The 17,346-nt window shown below is 43.4% G+C and overlaps 1 protein-coding gene across 11 annotated transcripts in view; it reads right to left on the bottom strand.

Moving 5' to 3' along the window:
• Nucleotides 1-1,777: 1,777 nt before the first annotated feature.
• The window catches only part of scrib (scribble planar cell polarity protein), a 77,968-nt gene continuing 62,399 nt past the window's right edge, over nucleotides 1,778-17,346 (bottom strand). For 5 of the 11 annotated variants that reach the window (XM_035909635.2, XM_035909637.2, XM_035909636.2 and 2 more), the window contains 16 exons: nucleotides 17,163-17,216; nucleotides 16,645-16,698; nucleotides 16,039-16,161; nucleotides 15,263-15,373; nucleotides 13,894-13,944; nucleotides 13,509-13,673; nucleotides 11,733-11,892; nucleotides 11,440-11,635; nucleotides 11,268-11,357; nucleotides 10,897-11,079; nucleotides 10,170-10,322; nucleotides 9,379-9,518; nucleotides 9,234-9,271; nucleotides 8,638-8,712; nucleotides 6,590-6,647; nucleotides 1,778-3,775 (listed from right to left, as the gene is read on the bottom strand). In XM_035909635.2, coding sequence (XP_035765528.2) covers nucleotides 3,648-3,775; nucleotides 6,590-6,647; nucleotides 8,638-8,712; nucleotides 9,234-9,271; nucleotides 9,379-9,518; nucleotides 10,170-10,322; nucleotides 10,897-11,079; nucleotides 11,268-11,357; nucleotides 11,440-11,635; nucleotides 11,733-11,892; nucleotides 13,509-13,673; nucleotides 13,894-13,944; nucleotides 15,263-15,373; nucleotides 16,039-16,161; nucleotides 16,645-16,698; nucleotides 17,163-17,216 — 1,779 coding nt within the window. In that variant the 3' untranslated portion in view covers nucleotides 1,778-3,647. The remainder of the gene's footprint in view (nucleotides 3,776-6,589; nucleotides 6,648-8,637; nucleotides 8,713-9,233; nucleotides 9,272-9,378; nucleotides 9,519-10,169; nucleotides 10,323-10,896; nucleotides 11,080-11,267; nucleotides 11,358-11,439; nucleotides 11,636-11,732; nucleotides 11,893-13,508; nucleotides 13,674-13,893; nucleotides 13,945-15,262; nucleotides 15,374-16,038; nucleotides 16,162-16,644; nucleotides 16,699-17,162; nucleotides 17,217-17,346) is intronic. The other 6 variants (XM_035909639.2, XM_035909641.2, XM_087846242.1 and 3 more) reach the window with 5 other exon arrangements.

Below are 17,346 nucleotides of genomic sequence, written 5' to 3'. Positions count from 1 at the left end.
TTTGTAATCACATGGTTGATTATTCCTGCAAATAATCAAAAAGCTAACCTCTCCCACAGAACAACTGAAAATTATAATTATTGAATTACTTGTATTTAACATTTTTCATGTGCAAAACTAGGACTAACAGGATTGGAAGTAGAGTTTAAAGAGAAGAAAAAAGTGATAGCAACTTTATATCAAACACAGAAAAATGCACTTAAATGCATTGTTACAGTCACAGCTGGATTACAATAAAAACTGAAGATTCAGGTCTGGAAACTAAAATTCAAATTACATTAAAAATGCTAAAAGATAAAAAAAAAAAATCAGCTTCATGTATAATGAAACATTAATAAAGCAACAATGAATGATTCTTTTTCTTGCAATACTGATTTGAGAGAGATTTCACCACTGGGGAATTTGTTCTTCCCTTTAACCCACCACAGGAGGCTCAACCAGGCATTTATGTTTTCAAATAACATGAAAATTGATATTTAACTTGATATGATCTGTTCGTGTAAGCTAGCCTAATGATAAACCTGAGTAAAGTGGAGCTAGACTCTGATGTCTTCTCCAGAGATCTGAACTCTGGATCTGCATCCATCTGACAGCCAGACTGCTCTTCATCCAGGAACAGTGGCAATTATACACATGTCCATCTTTAGACAGAAGAGTGACAAATAGACACAAAAAAAGCATTTGCAGGAAGAGAGACACAGCAAAGGGCCCGTGGTCAGACTTGACACCTGGTCTCTGCATTGAGCCATGTGGTGAATGGTCACCTGCTCAACTGGGCGAGCTAAACTTGCAGCCTTTAGTCATTTTTTTCATATAGTTAGTGATATGAACCCATTAACATTACTGCACTCTTTGCAAGCTTTCACAAGACTGTTCGGCAGGCAGCATCCATCTGCCAGTTCTGTGCAAATAAGCACACCGTATTTCTCTTCATCAGCTCCCTGTTAAATCCCAAAGTAAATGTAAAATCCCTCTAATCACATACAAGGTGTTAATTAATCAGGCCCCATCTCATCTTATAGGCCTTATAGTCCCCAGCAGAGCACTTCGCTCTCAGACTGCTGGTTTACTTGTAGTTCGTAGAGTTTTTAAAAGTAGAATGGGACGCTGAGCTTTCAGTCCCTTCGTCTGTGGGCCCAGCTCCCAGTTCGGATTAGGGAGTCAGACACCCTCTACTTTTAAGATTAGACTCAAGACTTTCCTTTTAGATAAAGCATATAGTTAGGGCTGGATCAGGTGACCCTAAATCATCCCTTAGTTATGATGCAATAGGTCTAGAGTGCTGGGGACTTCCCATCATGCACTGTTTCTTCTTCACTAACTACACCACTGATTTTATCATTAGTTATTATTAATCTCTGGCTGTCTGCCACAGCCATCTTTATCCCGTCTTCCTCCCATCACCCCAGCTGGTCATGGCAGATAGCCCCTCCCTGAGCCAGGTTCTGCCAGAGGTATCTTCCTGTTAAAAGGGAGTTTTTTCTTCACGTTATCACCAGTTGTTTGGTCATAGGGGAGCGTTTGATTTTTAAGGTTTTCTCTGGATTATTGGAAGGTCTTTACCTTACAATATAAAGCACCCTGAGGTCACTGCTGTTGTAGTTTGGTGATATATAAATAAAGCTGAAAATTTGGCCATCATCTCTCACAAGCCGTGCCCTCTACTTATATGTTTTCCTAACATCATTACACATTTTAGTGTCTTGCAGCCTCTTGCCTGTTCTTTGTTCTTCTTGTATGTTAACCCAGCACACAACACACGACAGAGTCAGTCAGCTTTTTACATGGAAAGTAAAATTTATTATTCCTGAACCACAAAATAGACTTCTTTGGTTGTACAAATTCACTAGTTACAGTCTTGTATGAGCTATAACCCTCAACCCTAGGACATGTGACCCTTTTCCCCTCCAGCCTATTGGCAAGTAAAAGCCCCCGAAGAGAACTCAAGACGAAAAGAATTAAACACAGAAACTCGAAACACTGCATCAAAAATGTAGTGAACCCCATCTGGAAAAAAAGTTTTATCTACTAAAAGATTTTTTTTTAAAGATATTAGCTGTTGCGAATGTTATCAAACTGAATTTCAGTCGGTGAGAGCAACACGGAAAGCTTTAATTAGAAGACACTACATTAAATTAACACAAAATGCTACGATGCTGTGATTCTGCAGAAATACCCGTCACTGACACTGTGTCGAGCTGTAAGCTGAAGAGTCTGAGTGAGATCAATGTCTTGAGAGGGACTAACTGGTTCTGCCTCTCAGGCCTCTCCCATTAGCAAACCAATATACATGCAGAGAGCATCCCAGCGCCAAGCCTGCCTGAACCTAGATGCATCAGCAGTCCACGTGTTTAGTGTAGGTCCAAGACTGGCTCAGTTTCACACCCCAAATTTTGCTTTTCCTCTCAGTATTTGTACATTATTCACACGATAAATGATTTTCAGTGGCGTCAGATTTAAATTAACCATAGACAGAAAAAAAACAAACAACAAAAAAATAAAAACAACAAAAACACACACCTGCTACCTTCACATCACTGTGGCAAACCTCATAACGCAAGGAAAGTGGTGATTCACATTGATTTAAAAAAACAAACAACTATTACCCTTAACAGGGCAGGATAAGTACCATTAATATTAAAATGATGCCAAAACGCATGCTCCCAAACTGCCTGCTCCATGCTGCTTCCTCCATTGTAGTCAGTCATACTCTCTACAGAGGAATGTGACATTGCTAAAGGCCCCGTGAAGTGGATTTGAAACAACTTAGGCAATTGAATTTGTAAATATGGCTGTCTCAAACAAAACTGATGAGTTAAAAGCGAAGATAAAATGAAGTGATATGCAAATAGTGGGCTGAAAGCTGTGATTTTGTGACTCATTAACAGATGGCGAGTCGCATTATCAGCTGGCCTCCAGGCCGGGATAGGGTGAAGGAATAATTCTTTAAAAGGCGGACCAGTGGCAGTGCAAAAATGATATGTACTCTTTTTAAAAATAAAAAACAAAAGCTCACCACATTTTGTGACAGTGAAGGTAGCAGGATGTTCCCTACTCGTTTAATATATATATGTGTATGTATATATATACACATACACGCTCCTGTCGGCCGAAGAAAACACTGAAAGCCTATGAATGTCTCTCAAGAAGTTAGTATAGCTATGACCCATTTCTTCTCTGCGTTTGTCTTCCAGTATGTTTTGTTTAAAAGCATCAAAAATCACTGAAGGCTTAGAAATTAAAATTTAAAAAACCCTAAAAGCTTTGATCTCTAGTTAAAATAGATCTGATTCTACGAGGCAAACTGAATGCTAAATGGAAAGAAATAAAAAAATAAGTAGCAACCCTAGCTAACAACGCTAGCGCTTTCTTGCCGCTGAGGGGCCGTTGAGCAACTGGCCCTCAGACTGGAAAGGCAAGACTGGCACGCGGGCTCTAAGTGTCTGTGTGGCAACTATCAGCGTCGTAGACTTTACAGTGGTTACATACGGCAGAGTAAATCTCGCTCTACTGACAGCATGTGTAGTGTTTGGTGAATCTGCACCTCCTGTGGACGCACGCCCCTCTGAGGCCAGTGCTCCACAGTGTTTGTAAAGTTGTGTATGTTTGCGTGACGTCCGCAGGGTTTTTCTTCAGTTGGTGAGGTGTTATGTGGGCACAGCGGTTTCCAGGCTGCGACGGCCCTGCCTCAGTTTGCGCTTGTTGCTGTACAGAGCCATCTCCTCCAGGGCGGAGGTGGCAGGCAGCGGGGTGACGTCGGGGCTTGCGGCGGTTCCTGGGAGGGGAAAAAAGAAAAGAGAGAGAAAATGCATTTGAGCTGCTGCAATTTCTCATCTTTTCTTGTGACAGTATCTGCTGCAGAAAAGATCAGAGTGACAGGACAGAAGATCCCTGTGAATCCCGTGACCCTGCGAGAGACACCCCACATTTAGAGCAGCAGCTGGAAACGAGCAGGAAACAGATGCGTCCAGTTTCTGTGCTAAACTCAAACCAATGACTTCAGTATTTCTTAAGTGTTTTCACTGTCAAGTCCTTGTTTTAAACATCCTTTCACTACTCTACTATAGTGACTGGTCCTGCTGATCATGTAAATTAAAAAACAAACAAACAAAGGAAGCACATAACCATCATGTAGCTGAGTTTTTACATGTGTGCATCTGCAGGGCAAAAAGGTAGGCCAAAGCTTTGCTGAGCCAGCTGAGCAGGAGGATAAAAGCAATGAACACAGTTGTGGTGAGATGTTTACGTACACTCGTCGTGGGCGTAAATGTCGTAGTAGTTTCAGGTGGTTTCTTTGAACTTCTTTTTTTGCACGGTGGAATGATCGTATAGGTCCAACAATTAGTCTTTTAAATTGACAAGGCAGGGTAACTTCTAGTTAGTGATCATGACTAAGTGCTGCTGGTAGTTTCTCTTTGCAGAATAAAAAGCTCGTTTGACAGCACTCATTGTATTGACACATACTAGGAACACTGGAGACCCAAACCAGCACCAGTGTCCACAGTGAAGCCGGTTTTAAATCGCCATGGACCGAGTGGGTGCCGACCGTGAAAGAAGCCCCTGCTCCAAAATCAACACCTTCAAATGTGGAGTTCCCCTCTTGGACAAACCAAATGCCTTCTGGAGAAAAGTTTGATGGCCAGTCGAGACAAAGACTGAACTATTTGTCCACAATAATAAGAGGCACAATTGGAGGAGTAAATGTGCAGCTTTCAGCCGTCGAGTACGGTGGTGGTAGCATTATGCTCTGGGGCTGTTTTGCTACTGGTGGTACTGGTACATTGCACAAAGTGGATGGAATAGGATAAAACTCGGATGTTCCAGCAGGACAATGATCCTGATCCACAACTGATTTAGGAGTGGATAAAGGCAGCTAACATTAAATTTCTCGAAACGGCCTAACCAGGCCCGGCCAACTCCAGGCCTCGAGGGACGGTGTCCTGCAGGTTTTAGATCTCACCCTGGGTCTACACACCTGAATCAAATGAGTATTTCATTACCAGGCCTCTGGAGAACTTTAAGACATGTTGAGGAGCTAATTTAGCCATTTAAATCAGCTGTGATGAATTAAGGACACATCTAAACCTGCAGGACACCGGCCCCCGACACCTGGGTTTGGACACCACTGGCCTACCCAAAGACCTGACCGCAATCCTGCTTTTAAAGCCAGGTTAAAGCCAGAAACAAACCAATTTACCAAACAATTCAAAGAGTGGTCAAATAAGGGATATTTAATCAAATATTAGTGGTTATATTATATATGTATACATTTCACCCTGTGTGGACTAGAAAAAAGGCAAAATAAAGTCAAACTTATGCACCCGGTTCTTGTTTTTTAAAAGTGATTAAAGATAGATACGATCATTCCACCCCAGAAAAAAAAACAGTTCAAAGAAATAATTATAAACCTAAATTACCAAGACACTCATGGCCACGATGACCGTAAACTTCTGACCACAACTGTACTTACCCAGTTTTAATAAGCAAATCATGCTTTCAAAATAAAGCGAATAAGTTTCTGATTAGATTTCAGCGCACACATGTGGTTTCTCTGGTGCACGTCTTTATATTTAAAACAAATCCATGCACAAATCAAAGGACTGTGGTTAAACTGATCCTTTACACATAAAACGTCCCTTTGAATCAGTAGCTGCTTCCTGTCAGGTGGGGAGCAGATGGCAAAGCACACCCAGGTGGACACACCCATCTTATACCCAAACCCCCAACTGTGCCACACAAACAGCAGGTTAGAGTGTAAATGTACAACCCGACACACACCCCGACAAACGCTCCTCGCACACACACACACACACACAGAGCGACAAACACATGCACACAGGATCCTACCAATAGGAGCCGCTTATCCCAGGTAGGCACCTGAATCAAAGGGGATAGAAGAGGTTGAGCTACAACTTCCTTTTCCTATCACTTCACCTGTTTGTGAAGCTTTTTTTATTTTTATTTTTAAGTGAAACCAAAAAATAAAATAAAATAAAAGCAGGAGTGTATACTCCATCTGTACCAGAAACCATTATTTGTTCTACACATGTGAGAAGTTTCCTGCCACGTTTTCTTGGCGGTGTTGGATTAAAATGACTGTGTGACATCAGAATATTACGGTCACATCAATATCTTTGTTATACAGAAATAAAAACTATATATTTTGCTTCCTCAAAGAAGTCTGCTTTTATCTTACAGCTGATTTCTTACTGTGGCTCACTCTTTTCAATACACTGGTAAGGCAGCTTGTTTCTGACACTGAAAACAATCATTTTGTGTTTCATAAGTAAAGGTTTGGAGTTATTGTCTCAATATTTTTACTTATTTGAAGTTATTTTCTAAAATTTTAGTTTTCTTCTTAGAAGTAAATCCAAAGACAAGACTTTTTAAAATCTTGTTATCTGCCAATTTTTTTTTGACATAAGCTCTTTTTTTCCCATTGTTTATCAGCAAGAATTCCCGCTACTACAGTAGTCGCCCTCTGTGTCAAGGACTTTTATTTTGAAAGTCAGAAACAGGAAGAAGCCCATGCATACCAATAAATGAGGTTTCTGGTACAGTTCAGGGCGTAACAATCAGCACCACGTACCTGGGTTACTGGAGCCGTCATCGATGAACTTTAAGTCTGTGTCAGTTGTGTCTGGGGACTGAAAGAAATAAAAAGAGACTCTTATTAACAGGGACTGACTCTGGGGTTTAATAACCTGTAGCCCAGGGGAAGCCTTCACCAGGTGAGTAGTGGGGCTGGCAAGGTAGGAGACTGTCAGGAAACATGTCAGCTGCTCTCTGCAGTTTAGCAGGCAGCACTGAAGCTCCTAATCTGTCAGAGCCACAAAGCCAGAGAACATCTACTCAACTACTCCCCCCAGGAGAAACGGGCGTGTTACAGAAGAGGGCGTCGATTAAGTCATTGGCGTCGAGGTTTCTTGTGTCAGGTGGACACACCCACAAAAGAGAGGACAAACAGAGAAACAGCACTAATGCATCGATGCACAACGGGGAAAAAACAAAGAAAAAAAACAAGCAGAACTGTAAGGAGTCATCTATTGCTTAATTTGAATTAAATTGATCATGCTTGGAAGTGATTTATCTATTTATTTACTCTACACAAAGAATTTAATGTGTCACTCAACTGAAGCCGACACACAGGACAGGCTCAGACGTTTTTCAGATGATGCACAAACACAGACTTAGCTGTGGTTGGAGTTATTCCATGATACGAGCTGTGAAGGATTCCCTTTATATCTCCACTCCACTTTAGGAGGCGGGGGACTCAACCAATCAGTGTACAACGCATTCTTCTGTTCAGGGGCCGGATAACACGCTTAAATTAAATACAGCTGCGACGTAGACATCATGTAAATTTCATTTTAAAAGCTACTGAATTTGTTTGCAGGGATCGAAGACAATGATCAGAGATAATATTATGATATAGAAGCAGGAAAGATGGGCAAATGTAAGGATTTGAGTGAGTTTGAAAGGACAAAATTTTGCTGGCTAACCGACTGGGTCAGAGGATCTCTAAAACTGCAGCTATTGTTGGGTGTTCCCGGTCTGCAAGGTCGTGGGCACTGATGCATGTGGGGAGCATAAGCCTGTCAGATCCAACCCTCATCTGTGACATCTTGTTTCAAAAAAGGTAAAAATCATTGCCTGACACTTCAAAATTGGAATTTGCCTTATATTAAGTATATATATATTATATACTGCAGTGGAGGGTTCAGTTCACAGCCACTATAAAGTCAAGGAATAACTACAACTGCAAATAATTTGTTCTCTGTGAAGATTGAAGATAGGTTTGGAAACCCCCGAAGGCTTAAACGACCGTGCAGGAAACAAACAAGCTGAAAATTTTTGTAATATCCATAAATATCCCAGAATCCCAGACAGCGTAAACTGACGCTGTCACAGATAACGGATATTCGACTCAGAAATAAACGATCACTTGCAAACAAGCGCTGCTGCTCCACCTCTACACTAAGATTCCCCTGTTTCTCCCTTCTCTTCCTCCACACGGGAGGAAATTAACTCTTCCCCAAACAGACGGATACAAACTGAACCGTTATCCTCTTGAGAGCACAGAAGATCAGCGGATGAGATGAGATGAGCGCAGATGAGCGGAAATGTCAAGAAGGACATGTCATTCTTCTGCATGACGTTCAACCCATGCGTGGAACAAGACAACTGATGGCAGTGAGTGTGAGAGTGAATAAGATGCAGTTTTCCACCCAGGTTAGTGGGATCAAAGACCTGTCTGCATCCCAGCAGCTGCTGAGCGTTAATGTTTGCGACCGATTAGTTGGCTGCGAGATAGATAGATGTGAATGGATACAGCTAAAGATGCTGTTACATTTGTGAGTCACAGGTGTGAGGTAGGAAGGGAGGGAGGGAGGCTGATGTGGTGTGCTGTTATTTAGATTAAAAGTCCGCCTTCATTGTGCAGGTGAGAGTTAGTGAGCCACACCACGAATAGGAGAGAGAGCACGGATCGATGACTGAGCGACAACCTAGACTGCAGTCACAGGGAGGCCTCCTGATTAACAGAAACTAGAGGGAAGAGGCAGCACGGGAAAGCCAGGGAAGGGAGGGAGGGAGGAGGAGGCTTGATGCCCCCGGAGATCGGCATGCAGCCAATACCTGGATGTCGTATACGGGTTTGGAAGAAGGAATGGCAGCAAACTGTCGGTAGTCAAACTTCTTTGTTGACACGGACTAGAAGGATAGCAAACAGGAATGAGCAGAGGGAGAAGAGGGGAAATAAGGGAAACAAAAAAGAGGAAAATGGAGGAAGTGGGACAAAGTATAGAAAGGAGAAAACACAGCGGAAGAGGGGAAAAAGTCAGGGAATAAGAGGAAAAGACAGAATAAAATGGAAGAGGGAGAGTGGAGGGCAGAGAGGCAAATGGGTGATTTAAACAGCCAGCTGTGGCATTGATGGGAGAGCAGTGTGTGTGTTTTCAGCTCTGATTGGATAGAGTGGCAATGAGCAAGATGGTGGATTCATGTCAATGTATTTTGATGCAAATGTACCTCTTCCAGCTTGTGAACAAACGAGCCTGACGATTTCCTTTATTCAATTAAATCACACTGTAAAGTAAGTGTTACAGCTTTTTTAAAAAAAAATATTATGATGACTCAACCTCTCCAAGTCAGTACAAACTAGCAAGTGGGGGAAAAAAACAACAACAATTAAATCAGTCAATAAGAAGCTGAAATTCAGGATTAAATCTTACCAGCCTGCCGGGCGAGGTTAATCCTCGAGGACTGAGCTCTGCCAAACAGACAAAAAATGTACTTAAGCAGGTAGAAAAAAAGGGTGGAAAATTAGCTTTTTAGGTGAAAAGACAAACACAGTTTCCTTTAGCAGCAGCTTCTTACCCTCCATAGGAGTGGGAGAGGGTGTTGGTGCAGGCGAGGGTGACTCTGTCAGTTGATCTAGTGTCCCACGTTTCTTCCCGTCCCGAGACTTGGCGATGACCATCTGAGCCTTCAGTGCATCCTGCTCCAGAGACTTCATTCTGCAGGAGGAACGACCGCAATCAAAAAAATATTCAAAGGCATTTAATAAAGTCCAACATTTACAGAAATAGGAAGACAAAAAACTGACACCGTCTCTCTCTCACACACACATATGCACACCACTACGGGTGGGTGCAGGCCAATCACTGCTATTTTTGGGGTGTTCCTTGTCCTGGTTTGCAGGGATTAAAAGAATAAAATAAAATAAATGTAATTTCAAAGCAAAAATTAAGGATGCACTCCAGGAAAAGGGACCACCTACTGCTAGTAGGCGTACCCTCAGCTCACAGAAAGCTTGCGTACTTACTGCGGATCACGTGTTAGTAACAGTACAAAAAGAACAGCAAGGCACAAATGAAAACGAAGAGTTCTGCAGAACGAGGGTGGAAGACAAGACAGAGAAAAGAAAAGAGAGGCGGGAACCAAAAGGAGCTGGAGATGGGAAACAGCAGAGACGTGCAGAAGCAGTACGGCACTGGAAAGGCAGCGGAAGCACTGTCAGTGATGCTGCGAGTGCTTGCTTGGACCTTTCCGAACTCGGCCTCTAGCAAAGTACCCCAAATATCAAAGTACCCCAAATATCAAAGCACCCCAGCACAACCCCACGATGCCGTGCATCTGGCCCTGGCGGCCGGGGCCGAGGAGCAGACCTGAGCTGGGAGGCTGCAGAGGAGGAGGTAGAGGAGGAAGTGGGGGGCTGGGGTGCCGCGGCCGTGCCCTGAGATGCCCTCACTCGGGCCTGGTAGAGCCTCTTAGCCAGGTCCTGCTCATACTGCCTAACATCCTCCTCTAGGCCATAGGGCCTGTGCCCCACAAGGTCACAGAGAGAGGGAGGGAGTGGAATAAAAAAAGTGTACGCCAGGATGACGGAGGAATGTGGAGGACAGGAAGAAAGGCACACAGACAAAGAGAAGAAAACCAAAGAATGGAAGGTAAAACACCAATATAAGTAGGAGAGCCAGAAATGATAAATAAGACAATTTTTAGACACAGTAACAGTGAGACAGAGACAGACCACACACGCAGGATAGTCACTAAACTAAATCTACCCAGAATTTACGTTTGCTTTGACATAAAGTAACTTCTTGAAGCCTTTTATTTACTAGCTTGACAAACTGTAACAGGAAACGTGGGACAGAAGTGTCTCTAACCCTAAAGAATTTGCAACTATAAAAGTCTGGTCTGATCCTTGGTTTCCTTCGGTACGCATTTTTCTTTGCGTGTGGATGCTGCCGTCTTCCAAAGTTATCATCCAAGTTAAGTCTCCTGTTACTCAAAAACTGCTGAAATAAATCCACAAATCGAGGTTTAGCCCTGAAAGCATTACATTCTACTTATTTTATTATCCTTGTTTAACGTGTGGCATGGTTGCATTACCGTGCTGCCCTCCACATTGCTCTCTTCTCGGCTTCCAGGGCTCGTTTCTCTGCAGGGGACAGGTCCTTGTCAGGTGCCACGGCCAGCTCGGGGCTCTGCATACGAAGTCTCTCTTGGTGTCTGCGCTCTGCTTTGGCTGTTCGGATGGGAGCTGCTGACTCCCCGGGGTAGGCTGGGACGAGACTGACGGGATAGACGGGTGCAGTTAGTTTGGTTTCTAGGCTTTGAACTCTGAGCCCACTCAGTCAACAGAGGGAGAAATTGAAAATTCTGCAGCGTAAACTGACCACCGCACTGGGAGGATGACGCGAGGAGGAGTGTGATCAGTGGCTAACAGCAGGTAAACATGTTGTCCTGTGTGTTGTAATTACCCAGTCATTGAGTTGGGCCTCTGCTCCAGCCTGAAGCTGTCCTCCAATGAATTCCTCTGAGAGTCTCCCTTTCCATCTACTGAAGAAGGCCTTCATGCAAAACGAACAATTAGTCTTCAGTGTGCGGAAGACAGTGTAAAGAAAAATAGATTAGTCTAACACAGCTTCTCACCCTGAGCTGTAGTTTGGCGGTGTGGAGCAGTGCTGCGATGGGGTGGACACCGGCTCCACTTTGTACTCCACTCCATCCAGCAACACCTTTCCGGTGGCCTTCATCTGTGCCACCTGCTTGGCCAGGTCCTCCTCATCCTCATCCTCGTCATCATCATCCAGTAAGTACTCCCGCGCACGCTGCTCAAACTTCCTCTCTGGTAACAGATTATTATGTAAACACACTCCACTGATTTGAACACATTCCTTAGATACAAGCTGCATGTGGCTAAGAAGGACACTCAGGAAACAAACCTTCTTCCTCCCTCATCTTCTTGAGGTCATCCTCCCCGACGAGGGAGACTCGAGGCTTGGGTTTTTCTGGCGTCTGTTGCTTCACGTCGATCTCAAAGTACTTCTGTCTGTCCCTGAAAGAGCGCTGCTCTGGGCTGTGCTTACCACCAAATACTGGGCTCTGTGGCATCAAAATCAGGACAAAATGAACAAAATTAGAAGGGATAAATGCTGAAATTAGAGCGCTTGCATTTTTCCCTACTGAAAAAGCAATTATATTATAATAACATTCGTATAGTGCTGCAGATTGAATGCTGAAGTCTGCATGAGTCAGCATTGTTGCACATCAGGTTCCTTCGTCCTTCTTCATCTATAAAGGTTTTTGGTTAGATGCTTGAAATAAGATGTCTGTTTAACGTCACAGTTCCACAGATTTTATTCTAAAATATACAACACCCCAGTAAATATCCCACAGAGAAGTGGCTACATGAGACGACAAGGACTTTTAAAGTTATTACAATGAACACAGGAGGTTAGTGGTTGTGGTGAAATTCAGGCCATGCAGCTGTGGTTTAGTTCCCTTCCACCCCATGTTGGCACTTTAAGTTGTTGCAATTGCATTTATGCTTCAAAAAATCATAACAGTGGTGTGAACTTGTGGAAAATTATCCTGTGAATAGGGCTGTTCGATATAACGATATATATCGGATGACGATATAAAAAAGTCTATCGTTTCATTTTACGCTATCGTTTGTTTCGTGGTGTCGCAAAATAAACTGTTTACGGCAATATTTTTTCATCGTTTTGATGAACACTGTAGTGGCTATATTAATTTCTTAAAGTTCTCTCTTTCTCTTATATTTTATATAACCACACTACGGACGGACAAGCGCTAGTTTTTATGCGTTGTGGTTAGCAACAACGACGGTAACAGCGTCATGTGTCCGCTTGTTTATGTTCCACATAAACCTTTCACAATAAAGCTCAAGATCCTGTTGAGACTTTTCAAAATAAACTGAATAACGTAAAAGAGCAGATTATTTACGGATGAGAAGTAAAAAAGAGCCGCCAGGTGCTAAAAAATAAACCTTAGACTCAAACGTTAGAACAGGCTTTTCCCCGCAGCACGCCGTGTAATAAATATCACAAAGAAAACGGCGGCCGTTACAACTTTTGTCTAAAAATGTATAGTTTCATGCATCGGTTAAAACACTCGACTCCAGCTACATGACGCGCAACTGGAAACACTTCCCGCAAGACGAGCTGCCCGAGATTCACAGAATTTACAGAAAATGTTACATTTGTGTGATTTATATCGTTATCAGGACGATAGAATTCTTATATCGGGATATGAGATTTTGGTCATATCGCACAGCCCTACTGCTGAACAGAACAAATGTTAGAGTTCGTTTTCTGTGATAACGCAAAAGCACAAGGAAAACAAAACAAAAAAACTCTGGTGTCCGGGAAGATGTTAAATGCAGGATCATCTACACATAGAAAGTCCTCGCAGCACTAATTCCGACTAATTAAAGCTGCAGAGACATTCGCAAGAAGGTCAAAAGATGTCGTTAAAGATGCAAGAAAAGCATCTCAGACCAAGGAGGACGAAAAAAGAACAGCCATAAAATATAACCCAGCACCATTAAGCTGCATCACATCAAATAACTGACGCTCCCAATTCCTGACAGAAGTAGCATAGTTGTCTCCCAACCTGTAGGAGCACAGACCCCACCACCGGTCAAGCCAAGCACATGAGCACAGGGATGCTCTAGCTGTGTTGGAGGCGGTGGGTACCTGCAGGTCCATGGAAGGCGTGGAGCGGCGCGGCACTGCTGCAAAGCTCATATACTCACGACGGTCTGATAAGAGGGGTTGCCGAGGGGAGACCTTGCCGGTCAGACCCTCGCCAGCTCCCTCCCGACCATCGGTGTCATCAAACACCTCGTTGTTCAAATCAGGCTGAAAAGGCCACATAGGTCATCACCAGATGATCAGTGCAGCACGCTTTGAGCAGATGTGCAAAGCTACAGCTTCAATACTCACTTCTTTAACACCATATTGACCCAAATATAATGAAACTGTAGAGGGGGACTTTTAGAAACTAAATGTCTAGAAACAATTGCTGTCTTTATTTTCTGGTCAACGTGGTACAGCAGACACCTGTGATATGTTTACTCACCTCTGGAGAAGGTTCCTTTGGTTGGAAGTTGTTCCTTGTGCCATAAAGGTCCTGTTGGTAGTGCAAGAAATGAGTGTTAGCAACGTGAAGGACACAAAAATGACTCAGGACTGAAATGACTACAGAGGACAGGCAGACTGATTAACAGATACACAGTACGTACAGGAGTCAGCACCCCCCCCTGCAATATCACGTCAAATGATTGAAAAGTGTAACTACATTGCTAATAAGATGAACAATGAAAAACAAACACAGTAGAGTGTGATCGCTGAGACAGAACTCAGCACACCTGGGATTTTTAAGGAAGTAAAAACCTTGCTGTCCACTTTGATCACAAGGTGATGCCACAGGTTGTCTCCCACTAGGCCCTGGTGGGAGGCAACCTGTCTCCAGAACAACTGCTATACTCACAAAGTCTGGTGAAGGTTTGCAAATAAGTGTCAACCGATTTCTAAATATAGACAGAAACTACAGAAAACGTTTTATAAAAATCCTACGATCATGTACATTTAACAGTTCAACTGAGTACTGAACAGCAGCCTTATAACTGCGTTCAATGTGTGCTCTTTTGTTGACATTTAGTGTTTGCATGTTAGGTTAATGATGCTACATATTTTCAAGAAGACCAAGTTTGGGTGACCTTCATCCCATGAGGCACTTTATGAAGCACCCTGCTGGGTATTAAACCTTCTCTATGTACAATTCATCATTAATGTTACAATATATATTTATATTAATTTAGTTTGCAAACCACGACTGGCAAAAACTATTCAGTTAATTTCAATTTAATTTATATAGCATCACATCACAACAATAGTTGCCTCAAGGTGTTTTATATTGCAAGTTGAAGACCCTTCAATAATACAAAGAAAACAGACAAAACCCGAACAATCATATGACCTATAAGGCGCTCATAGACCACCTATGAGCAAGCGGTTTGGCGACAGTGGGAAGGAAAACCTCCCTTTTAACAGGGAGAAATTTCCAGCACAACCAGGCTTAGGGAGGCAAACAGTCAGGGAAGAAAAACTACTTTGCTAAAGGACAGAGACAATGCACCTTTTAATCATTTGACATTTAAGCGATATTGCACAGGGGTGTAATATATTTTTAAATAAATGTGACTGAATATTAGTACACGAGCCACACATGAACGAATGGATGGATCGAGAGTCAACACCAATATGACAGATGATGGCAACGAAGGCATTCCACACGTCACAGCACGTCACAGGCCCCCCCAACAAGGCGCAGGCTTCACTTAGCGCAGCCTGCTCCAGTCAGGAGGATGCGGCACGAGACCAACCAGGCAGCACAGCATGCTTGTGTTGTTGTAGTGACCCGGTTGAGTCCGGACAGCACGGCCTACCTGCGGCGGCTCCAGCACTGCCAGTGAGCGAGGCACGGCGGCAAACGCCTTGTATGCCTGCTTGACATTCATGGGAAACTCGTCGGGCGAGGAGGGGGAGGGGGCGCGAGGCTGCAGCGTGGGGAGGGGGTCACGGAGGGAGGGTGGGAGAGGTCGATATGGTAAAGGAGGCGGGGGGGAGGACAGACAGACAGAGACATGGAGGAGAGGACAGACTATGAAAAAAACCAGCAACGTTGAAGAAGACTGTGGAGGAGAACAGGTGAAGAGCATGGCAGCTGGTTTCATGTGAGAGAGGAGGGAGTATGCCAAAAAAGACAGACAGTAGGGCTTGGAGAGTTCAAAGCAATGGAAGATTTCTCCCGTCAATGAGCAACTTTATAAAACAATCAGGAAGCCGTGAGATGAAATCATAGATTCATCAGTATTTTCTGATCCACTTGAGCTACTTGCCGATAGAATGAAATGAGCGAATGTTTCAAAAGGCGGTTAACTTTTAGGAGTTATCCTGGGTCGAGTCTTCAGGTAGAGCTCAAATAATTACAACCTCAAGGTGTGCCCGGGGCTGAACACACGCAGCTCCCCTGTGCACTCAAACACTTCAGATTTGGTTTTAACTTCTTTGGAACCTCATTTGTGTGCCATAATTACCTGTAACTGCTGCACTGTTTTAGTATTATTACTATTATTATTTTTTAGGCTGTGTAGTCACAGCATGAGGCACGGACGCCAACAGCAGAGAGAGAACAGCCCTACGTGGTGGTGAGGGGTCTTACAGAGGTCTGGGAGTTGAAGGGGGAGGGGCCATGCTGAAAGGGGTTGGGGCTGTGGCCGTCTGGTGTGGCGGGCGAGTTGCTGGGCCGAACACGCCCCACTGGCTGGATGGCACCTGGTCGCGTCTGGAAGGAAAACAAATATTGATAGTGAAATATAAGTGAACTGTTGCTTGAGTTGATGACGTTTAATTAGAATGAATGAAAAGTGGGTGGAGTTGATGAGTGAAATACATCTGAGCATGTCAGCAGATTTTATAGAATATAATTAACATCAAGCTCCGCCTCCTCCAGACCTACTTCAGGCGTGGCAATTGTGAGCACCTAAAGAGACTTTAAGGGTCTGTTTAGCACTTTAGCATGCGATACTATACTGGCTAGACTGTATGTATGAAATATATATGTTTAGATTTTAGACTTTATTTAACTGTTCTTGGGAAATAATTCCATCACTTTAGCACCCACCTGTATAGTAACCAGTTGGCTATCAAATACAAGACCATAAATAGCTTCATATATGTGGTTAAACTGACACAAACTGGACTCTCCTCTTATACTGCAAAATGCATCATCCTAAAACAGCTATTTCTGAGCTCTGGAGACACTCACTGATGATGAGGTGTTGTCCTTGACAGTGGGAGTGGAGGTGTAATGAATATTTGCCTGCAACGAAAATTAAAACAAAGCCATGACAATGACACAGAGATGCATGGATCAGCAGCACAGTGAATAAAATAAAGAAATGTAAACTTAAGGGGCTTTTTTAGGATGATGCCAGGCCACATAAAGACACTCTTCAGAAAACTTGAAGATACCAGAGTTTACCTTGAGCTAATATGATCACCAAATGTGGGACAGTGGTCGTAATATGCAACGCAGATTGATAAAGCTCAAGGGGGGAACGAAAAGGATCACCCAGTGAGAAAATATTAAGCCATAGCTGGTCAGTAGATCTATTTCTCCAGTCTGCATGAGGCAAACCATGAGTAATCAGCTGGCTGCGGAGAAGCAGTCACATGCTTTTCAGACCACTCAGCTAGTTATGTTTTACTGTCAGAGAGCTCAGAGCAGCGTGAGCTAAAAAAGAAATCCAGGCCAGCGCTGAATGGGCCGCATGCCCCACTTACGAAGCGGGTCTCCCTGCCTGCACACAGGGAGCTGTTGGAGGAGTGGTGGCTGGGCTAAGGGTGGGAGGAGAGGTCAAAGTGTCAAATACCTCATCTAAAGAGCTACAAGTGACTCATGGAAAAAGGATTTATAAAAAAAAAAAAAAAAAAAAAAAAAAAAAAAAAAAAAAATTTGGTATGAGAG

This window comes from Neolamprologus brichardi, chromosome 9, assembly GCF_056152115.1.
Source record: "Neolamprologus brichardi isolate AB-2024 chromosome 9, ASM5615211v1, whole genome shotgun sequence".
Taxonomy (NCBI): domain Eukaryota; kingdom Metazoa; phylum Chordata; class Actinopteri; order Cichliformes; family Cichlidae; genus Neolamprologus; species Neolamprologus brichardi.
The sequence above is the reverse complement of the archived record's forward strand: the minus strand, read 5'-3'. Positions and strand labels throughout refer to the sequence as shown.